Source organism: Rhincodon typus, chromosome 28 (assembly GCF_021869965.1).
Source record: "Rhincodon typus isolate 14 chromosome 28, sRhiTyp1.1, whole genome shotgun sequence".
Taxonomy (NCBI): Eukaryota; Metazoa; Chordata; class Chondrichthyes; order Orectolobiformes; family Rhincodontidae; genus Rhincodon; species Rhincodon typus.
In genome coordinates this window covers 19,746,168-19,761,700 of record NC_063359.1, presented here as the reverse complement: position 1 = coordinate 19,761,700, position 15,533 = coordinate 19,746,168, and the positions used below count along the sequence as shown (strand labels likewise).

At 36.3% G+C, this 15,533-nt stretch overlaps 1 protein-coding gene across 15 annotated transcripts in view; it reads right to left on the bottom strand.

The window, feature by feature from the left end:
* Positions 1-238: 238 nt before the first annotated feature.
* LOC109918587 (myomegalin-like) overlaps positions 239-15,533 on the bottom strand; it is an 84,367-nt gene continuing 69,072 nt past the window's right edge. For 5 of the 15 annotated variants that reach the window (XM_048613600.1, XM_048613588.1, XM_048613596.1 and 2 more), the window contains 8 exons: positions 14,149-14,406; positions 13,105-13,242; positions 11,609-11,865; positions 9,002-9,145; positions 8,010-8,148; positions 6,879-6,925; positions 2,800-2,851; positions 239-1,020 (listed from right to left, as the gene is read on the bottom strand). In XM_048613600.1, the coding sequence (XP_048469557.1) occupies positions 980-1,020; positions 2,800-2,851; positions 6,879-6,925; positions 8,010-8,148; positions 9,002-9,145; positions 11,609-11,865; positions 13,105-13,242; positions 14,149-14,406 (1,076 nt within the window). In that variant the 3' untranslated portion in view covers positions 239-979. The remainder of the gene's footprint in view (positions 1,021-2,799; positions 2,852-6,878; positions 6,926-8,009; positions 8,149-9,001; positions 9,146-11,608; positions 11,866-13,104; positions 13,243-14,148; positions 14,407-15,533) is intronic. The other 10 variants (XM_020518514.2, XM_048613601.1, XM_048613598.1 and 7 more) reach the window with 8 other exon arrangements.

The following is a 15,533-nucleotide window of genomic DNA, read 5'->3' as shown; positions in this document are numbered from 1 at the left end:
CAGTGACCCTTTGTCAGAACGGAACCTTTGTATTTTGTTTACTTTTTTTTAAATTGGGGGAGGGATCTTCATTATATGGTTTTTCACAGTGCTGTACTTTATCATTTAAAAATATGGACATACCATTTACAATGGTACTTTTTATCATACTCCAGAATCAGCAAGTAATACATTGCAAAATATCTAAAGCTTCTTGAATGCAATTTTATGATCAAAAAACGGATGGACACACGTTCAGTGAAGATATAAAATGTATTTTGAAAAATAGACAACAGACTGAAGTCCATACATTCTAAAATGTACAGTAAGGCAGGCTTGTTTCACAATTTAAAAACTTCTACATCACAATCTTTTCCATAAAAACACAAACAAAGCAATTGAAAAAGAATCAATCATAAGGCCAAGGCAGTACCTTACAAACATCTCAGTACCAAGAAAGAAACATTATACAACAGCACAATACAATAATCACACAGCCTGCAGCAGGTCAGACTCTGACCTCTGAATTATTTACAAAATTGATTTTTACACACTACAATTATTACTGAACTAAGGGAATGTACAAAGGTTTCTTCTATAAAAATTGAGTTCTGAAATGTTCCAACATTTCTGATGCTCTACATTACTTTAAAGTCATTAATTATTACAATCTTAAAACATCCTTTTAACTGTTCACTCTTTTTAAATCCACAATGTTTCACCTGTACTGTTCCAACAGCTACGGTTTTTGACAAGTACTCATGGTTACATCTAACATTTTTGCATGCAGAAACAATTCTGCACCTCTGTGCAAAAAAGCCATTTCCAGACAAAAATAACACAAAAAAAATGTTTCAGCAATTTAACCTGCAACTTAACAGGATACTTTAAAAGAAATTATTTTCAATCGCTGCAAATGATGTTAAAGAGTCAAACGTTTGAGGAATACAGTAAACCTCTTCACTGGAAAATTTGATCACAGCTGTATTAACTAAATTAGTTATTTCCATTTGTTGGTGGAGCTTCGGAAGGTTGGATCTGCTTGAAGAAGAAAAATAATTTACTGTTGAGATGATTTTGTAAGAACCCTGAAATTACAACTGTGAAATTTATACAATATGCTATCACAACTATCACATACCATCACAATATAATTTCACAAACATTCAGAACTTGGATAAATGATGCATTCAACATCACAAGATTAAAATTTAGTTGCTTTGACTGATTTGCTGTCATGCAAAACAAAGTATTTTAAAAGAGAGCAGACTGTTAGCATAAATCTCTGAAAACAATTGCGTCAATAACATTACTACCCTAAACAAGAATTTAACCTTTGACATCCTTCCCCCTAGCTTGGATGAGTATGAACAAGAGATTTTAGAGGTTTATGCAAAGGTTCCTCTGAATACGATCCAACAGTTAAATACATGGATATGTACTACTATCATTCCAAGGGTAAACCAGTCCTTGGATAGAATTATTTCCATATTCTTATAAAGATATACATACATCAACTGATAGAAAAAGGGAGACTGACTTTAAACTGTTTACATTATTAATTCTCATGAGCCATCTGGAACACTATGTTAAAAACAACTTTGCTTCTTTGCACTAAACAGAGATAATTATCTAGTGGAATGCAACTAGTCTTCAAAATTGTTAATAAAACACCTTTTACATTGAAGGTGCTTTTTGTAAAACATTGCGTAATATGAAGTTTTTCCAGGCTTCACGCAAATTTCCTTGCTCAAAATACACTTCACATTGGCTTCAGTCCCTTAGGTGGAAGGAATCACAACAGGAAAATGCTTGATGTCTGATGAAAAAAAAAATCGAGGTTGGGATGACTCTAATTTGGGAATGTTAGAAACTCTGCAGAATCTTTCTGAATTGTGCTACTCTACTGCACTGAGCTAGAATTCACAGCTTACTGCTCTACATTGGATTTAACATATTTCTTCAGTAAATTTGGACCAATGTGCAAATCAGTCAGCGACTTGTGACGAGGGCAAAATAACGTTTGAATTGCAAAGTACCATGAGTTGCTGGCTGATTAACGGCACTCTAGTTTTATGAAATATCTCATCTGGAATCTCTCCTTAATTTTCATGAAGTTTCTGTATTTGCACATTAAATAGACCTTTTAAACTTGCCAGACTTACAGCCATGATACTAGTTAATGATTGCCAATCAGTCTCTCCTTCCCAGAGATGAACAATTAAAATGTAGAGTCTTGTTTCGAGGCACAGAATAGTTGATTTTAAAATAAAATAGAAATGAATTATTTTCCCTTTGTTTCTTTTCTCCTATCTCTGACTGTCTCTATTTCTCCTCCTATATCTAATATTACATGAATTTACCCATTCCAATTCGGTATTTATTTAAAATTTCTCTAAATTTCATTTGACAGAGATACGCTTTTTGTGCCTTTGTTTGCCAAGATTCCAGATGGCTTATTGCCCTCACTCAATAATTACTAATTCTTAGGTCTAGCAATTCTGTGACAAAACATAGCTATTGCTAAAGAATGCAGGAAAACATCCAGCGGACAAGGTACTTTGCAAGATGCCCTGCTCCTGTAAGTTTAGAACTAAATAAAGCAAAGAAACAGCACTGAGATAACAAGGTGTAGAGCTGGATGAACACAGCAGGCCAAGCAGCATCAGAGGAGCAGGAAGGCTGACGTTTCGGGCCTAGAGCCTTCTTCAGAAAAACCATCAGATAATTCAAGTGAAACATTTCCAACCTAGAACCTTAAGATCAGTGTGAATCAAGTATTTTCATGCAGTCACACAAGCGATTACACACATCACCAACCTTCACTTTGCTTTGGAAAGCCTTTAAGATCAAAAACCATGTAATGATTCATCTGCAAATGCTCCGGTTAAGGACAAGAGTGGAGAGAGAAAAGGAAAAAGGAGTAAAACACCGAATTAAGTAAGTTTGAAAAGTAAGGTTAGAATTTTAGCCACAAAGTGTACTGATTAATACAGGGAAGCGCAACTGGAGGTGAATTCATGCAAAAAAGAATACAAATATTAAAATGCAAATTTGCATTTTATCATTGCAAATACTAATGATTACTTTTCAACATCTTAAACTTTCAAAATATTTAAAAACTGGTTATAATATTATTAAAATCTTGTTAAAATAGTTAAATAATCTCATTTTAATCTGAAAACTCACTGGTTTAATTTAATACTGTGCTTTTAGAAAGTGAAGTTTGCAATCAATTGCTTTTCTCACACAAGGAAGTATGTTTGCATGTGTACAGTGTGATAGAAATGAATGAACTCATTTCAATTTTTAAAAAATCCCTAATAGAACCTAATAATTTCCTCGTTCGCTACAAAACAGCTGTTGATTTAAAGGAAGAACACATACTCCCTTGACTCAAATGAAAACAGCAGGTAGGAACAGCACTTACAGTGAAAGCACAAAGAAGAATTTAGACAACCTCAGCAAAGAGGATTAAAAATAAGGCTGCAAGTGGTTCAAATGCAACACCTCAGTGGCAGAAAGAGCATGCATGTGCGAAGAAGCTGACGTCAGTCAGGCGTGACAGAAAGCAGTGGCCAGCCTCAGAGATAGTGAATACTGGTTTTCCCGCACTCAATTCCACTTTTATATTATTCATACTTCTGTTAAATCCCACCCTCTCAGTTGCTTTCAAATATCTGAAACAATTACCCCCAATTTGCCTATATTTTATCATAGTATTTCCTATAGATTATAGATGTATCTCTGATACATCACTCATACAATATCACTGAATTCAGCCCTGCTAACTCCTAGAAAATCACCCCACTGTCCCTAGTAATTCTTATAAATCATCCCAGAATGGGGATAAACCTTCATCTACCTCCAATATGTACAACCAGCACCACTATTTCACCAACATTGCATAATGCCTTAAAAGCAATATTTTTCTGAGCTTATTTCCTAAATTGATTTGACCCTGTTGAGGCCAGCTGATGCCAAGACCCTATCTGCAAATGTATGGGAAACAGTGGCCATTTTAGGCAAGCAAAGCAATTACTTCATAAAAACAATCATAAAATCTCTTTACATTCTGTTTATCCCTGGTAAAAGCCGCAAAATTCAATCCAGACTGGATAATTATATTGTACAACTTAACTGAATGCAAATACACTTTCAGTTTATTTGGTCTCATCCTTGTGCACAGTCACCTTCACTGTCTTCCCTTTATAGCTGATCGAGGTGCCACGTGAACAGTGAAAGATGATCCTGTATTATTGGATTGTTTCCACCCCTGACAATGCAGCACACTCTCCATTCTGTACTGGAATACTATGTAAGATAATGTGATGGACTACTGAAGTGGCACTAGAAACTATACTTTAGCCACTGAATCAAATTACCACTTAGCCAGCAATGTACGTAGGAAGGCTTATTATTTATAGAGTGATGTTTGCATGTTTACAGAAGCAGAATACTCAGAAGTTGGGCATTTGGAATAAAATTAAAAACAGAAATTGCTGGAAATAGGCAGGTCAGGCAACATAATGGGAGGGAGAAAAAAAAAGGTTCATTTTCAGATTGATGGCCTTGCGTCAAAATTAGTATGATTCTGTGAGTTAAGCTGAGGTCACCTTGGCAGTTCTGTGTACCTGACTAGCCTGATACCTGACAAGATTGAGGTATCAGCTTGAGACAAGATTATTTACATTATAAAACCTCTGGTTGCTGGTCGGAGTGTCCTTTTCAGCTTGCACCTGTAATCAATTGCAGAGCTAAGTACCCTGCATGCAGAAGGAAAATAAGACAGTACATCTTCACAGCACTCCTACTTTTCTGATGATTGCATTCTACATGTTCTTTTGAGTCTGAGCACCTAGTATCTCAAAATTATAAACAGAATATTCACATAAGGGAAGAAAGGAAGAAAAGTCTCATCTGTTTGGGACTGAGACATTGGCGTTGCATATCATGTATCTGGCTCTGAAAACACCGTTATTCATTTAATCAGGGAAAATGCATCAGTAGATATCTGGCCCAATCATTGAGCAAGTCCTCTGACACACTGCTATATTGCTATTTAAAGCAAAATCCCACAGACCCTTCTCAGCAGTATTACCTACAGATCATAAGAAGAAGTCAGTACATTTAAAAACGAGGTGAAAGTGAACGGAACAGAGAGACAGAACAAAAGTACAAAGACTGGATGATCAACATGTTCACATCTATTTTGATTTAAGCATGCAGAGTTAATGTACCCTCCTTGAACAATGTGTGACTGTTAGAGATGGCATGTAGAATTACACCATGATGGTATAGAACAAACTCAGTAGCTTAGTTCATCCTTCTTTTTTGTTTGTTTATAACAGAATAAATTGAGATCTAACATTTAAGCGTATTAATTACTACAACTCTTAGGGTTGCTTCAGCATTAGTCTGTTAATTTCTTTCAAATTTATAAATATTGACCAACGAAAACTTGTATCAGCTGAAATTCTAAGAAGTGAGATGGTTTTGTGGGGCTAGCCAAGCTCAGTTCACGTGGCAAATCTGTACTAAATATATTGCGGCATAAACACCTGTCCACATGCTGCATTGTATCATTTTCTTAGGCTACAAAACTTCAGAGATAAATGCTAATTGTTCATTATTTCTAGTTCAAAACATTTCAAAGAACAGTAGTTTTAGTTAATGGAGCAATAAGAAGAATAAGAGGGAATTTAGTTCTTGCTACTGTTGTGAAACAAGCTCCTCATGAATTGGCAGCTGTTATGATTTCACACTTGATGTTCTTTTCTATTCACTTCACTCCCTGTTATTATTTATTACTTTTGAAACATTAATGACTTTAAGCAAAAGGAGTGTCAAGCTCAGTGTAAAATGCACTGTCAATTTTCTACGTGCTTGTTTCATACTTCTGGTCAAGACCAGAGGCTGATCCTCAGGCAATTTTATTATTCTGTCAATCAATCAAATTGGGCTCACTAGTGATAACTGCATTACACAAAATGAAAGGGTCCTCTTTATATACACAGGCAATCAGGCAAAATTAAACAACCACTAGTAACAGACATAGCAAGTCTGCACTATGGAAAATAACATCTATACATAGTTGCCTTAATGAAGCTATATTTCCACTGGCCAGTTCATAAGGTCTGTATTAACTGATTCCACAAGTAACAGTCTTGGCTCAAAACATCAATACCACTCAACTTTTATTAGAAAAGAACAGCTGTTAAAAGACTGAATTGTAAATTCACAGTGTTGCGATACACAAACAGGCCTTTCAACCTATTGGGCATGCTTTATCTCCAAATGGGCTACCTAATCTAATTCGATTCTTCTGTTTATTCTGCTAATCATCAATATTACCCTTTTTCAAACAACTAAAGTTCAACAATCCTGCTTTTCAACAATGTTTGTTCAGCTGATTCCATATTCTGCAATGTTCTATGCGAGGAATCTTTTTCTAAATACTTTTCTTTGGGAATATCTTAAATTTGTGTGCTCCTCAGTAAAGGCTTGCCATGTTTGTAAACAAACACAATTCATAACTTAATTCTGAAGACTTCTGACAGACCATTCCTTAACCTCTGAACTATCTCTCCAAAACCATGAGCCTGTATCCCTGATAACATCTGACTAAATCAATTCGGGACTTATTAATTCTTTATATATATTGTTCCTCTAAATGGGTGGCCACATTTGTACAAAACATCACAAATTAGTACTTGAAGCTACCTCAAATTTTAAAATGGAGCAAAGGAGGATATTTATCAGAAGTTAGGGAAGGAAAACAGAACCAGTAGAGATAACTTTAGAAATTATAGTACTAGAAAGCACCATTATCACCAAATCAAACTGTTATCAAAATTTTAACCATCTTCTATCATAGTTTATTTGATTGCTTCACTCACCTCCAGATTTCCTCTAGCTTTCTTTAGAACATCATGGGTTAATGACACTTTAAAAGGAATAAAACATTTCAATTAAAAAATACGCCACAGATATACTTAAATTATGTAATACACAGATGACAACCTTAAAAAGACACTGGGCAGGGTAGTAGCACAGCAGGTAACACACTGATTTCCAATATGTGAATGGATATCCAGATTTCTGTGTACCATTCTTAATCTGTAGCCAGTTGAGAAAATATAGTCATGAATATTGCAAGGCAAAGAAGATTCATATATAAATTTGGATAAATTTGCTGTTAGATTTGTAAATTAAAACACCAAATTCTGTTCTAGCTCAGATCCATCTCAAAAACTCAGCTAACACTCAGTCTAGTTCTCAATCCTAATGGCACAAGTGGATGCTTGGAGTCTATGTTTGAATCCTGGGTACACTTGAAAATCTTGCTGTTAGTGCTGCCAGCTGTTTTATATTAAAAAATGCAATTTTGTTCTCGATTTTTCAGCTCATTGGTTCATGGGACTGCCTGAAATGGAATGGAGTTGATTCACATACAAGTTGAATTATTGGGTCATCTAAGTAATAATAAATGACTAAAGGTGAGCTGCTAGGTTACTCATTTTACCACTTGATAAGGTACAGCTAATAGCCACAGGTACTTAGGAGTATTGCATGCATTTGTGAATCTAAATTGCATGACACATAGATAATTCTAATAACTTTTCTAGTAGTGCAATACAAAACAGGGACACGATCTCAAAGCATGAATTAAAATAATTAGATCAGTTGAGATGATATATGGAGAAAATGTAAAAAGTTAGAAATAAAAATAAAGGACTGTATGGGGTACCTATTGATGGTATAACCTTTAATCATTGACTCCGATATGTAAGCAGCATGTGTTTCCCAGGTGAGTAGGCAAAATTGTGCTCCCGTGTGGCAAATTATTGGTTTTTACAAAAATGAAGAACAACCAACACAGGATTTTTCAATATTTTCCAGAAAAAATATTAGCAATTGAAAAAGGAGATGAAAAACGAAGACAAAGACAACCAAAGTAAACATGATGCTTTGAAAACAGCTTGATCAAGAAGCAGAAACAAATGATGACGACTGGTATGGTTACATACATTGGTTAATGATGACCTTTTCCATTCCCTCTTTAAGCTGGTTAGTCGTACGAAGACGTTTAACTGTGCCATGCAAGAGTTTCTCCTGTTCAGTCAATTTCTTGCGTAGCCGGTAAATTTCATCTGTCACAGTTTTTCCCTATAGGGCAAAGAAAAAATTAACATATGATAATATCCCTGTGTAATTCTTGAGTCTTCATTAGTCAATTATCAAAATGCTGGACTACAGTGGAATAGAACTTTAAAGAAGATAACTTTACATATTCACCATCACTCCCCACATAGCTAAGTCATTATGCTAAGATTGACATCTGTTGCATTCTTTCCTTACATGAATACACAGCATATTTGCCAACAGTTCAATTCATCAGAGAGAACATTGTGCTGGAAGGTACGAAACACATTAATCTGTACAAAACCTTTCAGCTTAAATTGAGAAATATCTCCCCTTAGTATAGGGAAACGTCAAGGAATTCAAAAGGAAGTTGGATATATTAACTATGGTGAAAGCACATGGATACAGGACTAGTCAAAATAGCTTTTTCAAAGAGCTGGCTCAGGCAACTGTCTGAATGCCTCCCGTTTATGCTGTCTAATTCTATGATAAAGTTGAATAATATTGTTCCCTGCATTGTGGAATTGCCTCCGGCTTGCTAAGTATCAACATGGGATTAAAACTTGCTATCCTCTTGCTCCACATGGCTTTGTGCCTAATAATTTATCTACCAAATTAGTCGGGCACTTGGACAAAAAGCCATAAAAGTGCTTTCAGAACTGGACTTCAATTACGTTGGCACTGAACTGTGATTCAGGACTTTAGCTTTGGAACTCAACGTACCGACCCCTTCCACGCTGCATGGTTCTATGATTCTACATCACTAAACCAAAAACAGAATAACTCTCTTTCATAAAAAAAAATTTGCTTTAAGGCTGGACATCAGATGGTTTTAGAAAAAGACATTGTTGTAGCCCAATAAATGTGTTCTTTGTACCTGCGTATGATGACTAGAGCTGGCAGAAGAGATCGGTAAAGATATCCTCCAGAAGCATTTTAGCAAGTGTCCTGCTTCCTCAAGCATTTGTTCCAATGTTTTTACAGTTGAGGCCAAGTCCTTTAAGCAAGGTTCATTTGGTTCCTGGAGCAGAAAAATTAAAGACAAGTAAATTAGAGTCAACTTTATTAAAAAGTAAATAGCTTATAAGCAGCACAGTAACAAAAAGACAAATATCTCTTGTTTCTGAGATAGTAGGTACTGCCGATGCTGGAGAATCTGAGATAACAAGGTGTAGAGCTGGATGAACACAGCAGGACAGGCAGCATCACAGGAGCAGGAAAGCTGACGTTTCCTGCTCCTCTGATGCTGCCTGTTCTGCTGTGTTCATAAAGCTCTACACCTTGTTATCTCTTGTTTCTGATGTTGAAACAGCATGTTCCAGCATAATGCAAAAGGTATTTATTATCACTTCACTGTCCCAATAATTCAACTTATCTGTGATCCAACTCCAATTCACATCAGGGTAGTTCCACGTGCCATTGGATAGAAAAATTGGGAACAAAATTGTGCTTTTTAATATGAAGCAGCAAGACTTTCAAGTATATCCAGGATTCAGAGTAGAATTCATGCATCCACTTGTGCCCTCAACGATTAAAAACTGGATCAAGTCTCAGAAGAGGTTTCAAGGCTGATCTGAACTAGGAAAGGTTTTGGTGACGTTATGGACCAGACCAAACCCCTCAAAACAGATACGGAAGATAGTCTAAACCTTAACGTTTTCTTATTTTAAAGGTGAGTGTAGGGTGTTGTGTTTCACATGCAATTCAATTGGTCAAAACTACTCAATGTTAAGCTAAACATATTTCATTGTTGTTAAAATACAACAAAAGAAAGAAGAGATTGGAATAACTTAACTCTATTGGAAAACTTAACAGGATAATAGATTATTTAACGACTAAGCAGTAACTGTTCCAATACAGTAGCATCTCATAAACACACCCTTGACAAAGACAAATTCACTAAAACAGTCTGTCTCACATGCAACTCCATTAGCAGGAACAGAACCCCAGCTTCTACCTGTATTCGAGAGAGGAAAAACAGTTTCCACATCCAGCTTCAAGACCCCAGCAATTGCTACTGGAAACTAAAAATCCTAGTTCTGTGGGAGCCACCCATTCAGGCTACTTCGATTGTTTCAACTTTAAAAAAAAACCCAAGGCCTCACAAGTATTTTACTCTAGTTGGTCTGAGCAGACCGCTCGGAGCCTCTCTCTCAACCTTTCTTCAGAAAGGAAACGAGGACAAAATACACCTCTTAAAGCCACAGTATTGTCACAGTGGTTTAATTAAAAATCGAATTGCCGATTTGTCCAAATTTACATAAGAATCTGTTATGCTTTGGAATACTTATGTCTATATGTTCTTAACTAAGTGCATATTAAGAATGGAATATACAAATCTATGTTGTTTGCTGCACAAGCACAATCATCACCATTTGTTTTACAAAGTAACTAAGATACAGGAACAGAATTAGGCCATTTGGCCCAGCGAGTCTCTTCCACCATTCAATCACGGCTAATCTGTTTCTCAACCCCATTTTCCAGCCTTCTCCCGTAACCCTTGATCCCTTATCTATCTCTGTTTTAAATACACTCAATGACTTGGGTTCCACAGTCCTCTGCAGCAATGAGTTCTACAGATTCACCACCTTCTGGCTGAAGAAGTTCCGCCTCATCTCAGTTCTAAAGGGTTGCTCCTTCTCTCCGAGGCTATGCTCTCAGGTCCTGGTCTCTCCTTCTAGTGGAAACAACTTCTCCATGTCCATTCTATCCAGGCCTTTCAGTATTCTGCAAGTTTCAATCAGATCCCATTCCCCACGCCCCCACCCCTCCCCCACACCTCCACCTCCCCCCCATCCTTCTAAACTTCATCATAAACAGACCTAGAATCCTCAACTGCTTCTCATATAACAAGCCCTTCTTTGGGGATCAGTTTTGTAAACCTCCTCTGGACCCCCTTCGATGCCAGCAAATATTTCCTGAGATATGGGGCATGAAACTGTTCACAATATTCCAATTACGGTCTGACCAGTGCCTTACACAGCCTCAGTAGTACATTTCTGCTCTTGTATTCTAGCCCTCTTGAAATGAATGCTAAGATTGCAATAGCCTTCCTAACTGCCAACTGAACCTGCATGTTAATCTGAAGGGAATCCTGAACCTGGGCTCCCAAGTCCCTTTGTGCTTCAAATTTCTGAAGCCTTTCCTAGTTTACAAAATAGTCTACTCTTCTACTCTTCCTACTAAAGTGCATAACATTTAAGGTGGAGGTTAAAGTAGGTTTTAAATTTTTTTTTAAAAAAGTGTCTATACGTAAGAGTTCTGACAAGTGTGATGCTTAAATAAACAGAGTGGGGATCATGCTTCAGTCTTTTATCATCCAAGGTATGTTCATTTCCCTCTTAGAGCTGGTATTGTGAAGGTGAAATGTACTGGAGATTGTTTTACATGTGCTCAGTTTTGGCACCATGTCTTGCAGTAATAGGTCATTTTTGCAATATTGCTGTTTCTTAAAATATACATTTCGTAAAATACACAGGTTTACCTTTGCAGCAGTAGTCTGACAAGCAGCCACATCACCAAGACATGTATCCATTCCATGAAGCAGTGACCGGCTGTCAGAGATTTGTTTGCGCAGTGCATTATAATTTTCTAACAGTCCAAGCACATGTTGCCCATTTTTGTCGGCCAGCTTCTGAAGCTCTGGTAGGACTCTAGAAGGTTTGTGTGACAGGTTTTCTATTGAACTATCACTGTAATGTGAAGAACCATCAAACTCATCTTTTGGCAGTTCTTTGGTTCCTAAGTTGAATGAAAGTTAGAAGTTGTAAATTAAAAGAAACATTTCAAGTTCAGAATTAGCTGTATTATTATATATTTTAAAATGCAAGTTGGGAGAAACATATACATACAGAGAAACAAAACTATTTATTGGTTTAAAAAAACCAGTATTATATTATATTATATTATTATATTCATTGCATCCCATTTTATTAACTACGATTAACTTTAGTTTCATATAGATTTGCACTACATGTTTTATCTCCTGATCTATACCCAATGTCCATATGCAGAATGTGTTTTTGCAGAAAGCAAGGTAAAGGACAAGAGAAGAAAATTCTGCCCCAAATAAAAATGTTTCAGATGAGTTGATCCAATCAATATTGGTATTGTAGCATTTCTTTTAGGTGCTATTGAGTAAAGAAATGCTGCACTGTGAATGCTGAAGCTACAAGATTGATAAGAAGCAGTTAATTATCCAAACTTAAAACAAAGAAAACTAAACAATATAGCTGTGAATTTCACTGTTAAATGAGATGTGAGCCCTTGTCTGCCATTTGTCCCAAGCAAATAAACAAATGTTGCCACAAATGAAAAGAAAATCAGTGTTTCCACCTGCTCTCTGAACAGGTAGATTAGAAAAATAGATTAATTTAAAAAAAAAATCAGTGTGAAGCCAAACGTGACAGCAGACTAAACTGGGAAATAATGACTGACAATTTACAAAACTGCACAGAACTAAAACTGGTGAAATAAACAGTATATTGGACTCATGAAAATCTTGAAGTTAGCACAAACTGATTGGTTTAATTTAAAATGCAAAATGCAATGACAAAAAGAACACAAATTTTACTAATGGGAAGGCAATGGCCTAATGGTATTATCACTGGACTGTTAATCCAGAGACCCAGGTAATGTTCTAAGGACCTGGATTCAAATCCTGCCATGGCAGATGGTAGAATTGGAATTCAATAAAAGTGTGCAATTAAGAGTCTAAAGATGGTCATGAATTCATTGTTGATTGTCAGGAAAAATCCACCGGGTTCACTAATGCCCTTTAGGAAAGGAAACTACCATCCTTACCTAGGGATTGGCAATAAATGCTGGCTTGGCCAATGACACCCTTGTCCCATGCATGAATAAAAAAAAAAACTTTAATACTGCCAATGGACAAAATTCAAGAAAATTATTGTCACAATTTCATCCCTAGAAGTCTTATTATGAAAATTAAAGAGATCATCTCTTATACATGGTACATACTTGGGATTCTGAACATTGACCCATCATCAACAGTGACACCTGCAGGAATGTTAGCAGATTTTGGTGATGTTGGAAATGCATGAGAGTGGAAATTTCCTCTTCCATCTTCAGCAGAAACAGACATGTCAGCTTCAGAATCTATTAAGTGTTTTCACAAAAATGCAAGTACAGCATGAAGGCAGCATCACTGGGGAAATCTAAAGGATTAGATACTTAAATTGGGGCCAGGCCACTTTTTAAGTTAACAGTGCCGAGAGCAACCCCTCCTTGGACCTTGGAGCATCTAAGTAAACAGGCCTCCCTCCCTTCCCTGTCCTGGGAAGTTGCAACATGGCTTGCCTCCTGACCCCTTTCACCATCTACACTCCCGCCTTTGCATTGGACTCCAAAGAATTGAGAAAATTATATATTAGTGTTTCTGGTTTTGGAACTAAATTTAGGTGAAAATTTATTTGAGGAGGAACTTCAAACACTAAACATTTTAAAAGACAACAATGGGTTAAACGTGTTTACACTCTCACAAGCTTAATGAACATCAATATGCAAGCACAGAGACACAGTAGATTTATGACTTTGATACTGAACAAACATCTCAGACACTGAGTATTCAAATCTGTACAACTAAATTTAATAAACCTCAATTGTTTATTGGGGCTGAATAATGACTTAAAAAATCCCAGTAAATTTGTTATAAAACTCAGACTTGGTCAAATAGTGTCCTTCATGGAGGGAACCTCATATTCTTATTCAATCTAGTTACTACCAAAACCCAGTCCTATGTTGTATTGTGGAGTCTCAATGCTCAATGAAATAAGGATGAGCAGTATCCTGGCCACTGTCCAAGAGCAAATAAGAAGAATGTTTTAAATACTTCACCCAACTTTTGATAGCACAAATGGAATGTTCTGACAATTTGTTTAATATAAACATATCTGTGCTCTGACCCTGTTGTAATTTATTCATGAGGTACAGTGCCTGCAAAAGTCAAAGCTACTTTGATCATGCTACTACTCTTACACAAGGAAATGTTGTTGAATTATTTACCTTGAAACAAACGTCTGTTCCCAGCACGTCTCTGCTCTCTTGTTAAGAGATAGTTTATATTAATAGTGGAAGGACTGCCTTCAGCTTTGATTTGTCCTTGTTGAAGTTGTTCTTCAAGCTTCTGACGTAAACTGGTGTTGGTCTGAATACTTCTCTCCAACTGAATCCGTAGGCAATGGATCTCTGTCAAGAGTTCATTTAGATCAATAGATCCTTGAAAATATTTCACCGATTCTTGGCTGATCTGTTGTGGAGGCTCTGCAATATTGCAAAACAAGACTATTATAATAAATACTTAATTTTATATCAAAGTCCTTTGCATGCTGAATATTGAAAGCTGCGCAAATAAGTATGAACTTGGTGAACAAAAGATAAATATTGTTTCAATTTCTTCTCTTAATATAAGACACTTCAGTAAATAGTCTTTCACTTTCACAGTCTCAGTGTGATGCAAGATTTAGTAGTAAGAGTGGACAAGATCAGTAAATAAATGCCAACTTTACTGCACGAAGAGATTGTCACAGGTTCTGGTTTATGGAATAAATTACATTCAGCATCACTTCCAGTCTAATTATACACAAGAGGGAACTTACAATCTGACACTTCAATTAAACATTCCAGTCCCAGACAGAAACAAAAACCTACACAATCCAGTCTCTGGTAAAGAGTAATATTAAACACAGAAAGAAGGCTAAAATGATACTAACATACAAACAAATATCATATTCAGAAACTTCTTGATCAGAGACTAACACTTCAACAGCTCTGACATTTTTGCAGTTAAAGAAATAAAAAGGGTCAAAATGATTTCCTTTTGTAGTTCCAACTTCACCAAATCAAATATGCTGGAAGATAATTAGTAGGCATTAAGCCAAACAACCCGGAAAATAGGAAACAAAATGAACCGGATAGAAATGTTAATATTTTAGCTTAAGCTACTACTGAATTTTGAATTAAATTGAGACTCTCTAAAATTCTTTTTTTTTCAAGTCTTATGAGTGGTTGACCCATAGTTCAAGGTGGTACAATTTTAGTGCCATTTACAAAGGGTAAGTTTCAAAACACAAAGGGTTGGTGCTAGGTCTCTGCTCAGTGCATAGAACAACGAACATACAACACAGGAACAAACTCTTCAGGCCACCATGTCTGTGCCAACCACGATGCCATTCTAAATTAATTCCATCTGCTTGAACATGGTGTGCATCCCTCTAGTCTCTGCCTGTTCATGTGTCTAAATGCGTCTTAAAACGTTGCTATTACACGTGCATCTACCATCTCCCCTGGCAGCATGTTCCAGCCACCTACCACCCTACATGCAGAACATTACTTTCCAAAATCAAAACTTTCTGTCTTTGAAAAAGGTGAAGTAGTCCTAACTAAAGCAC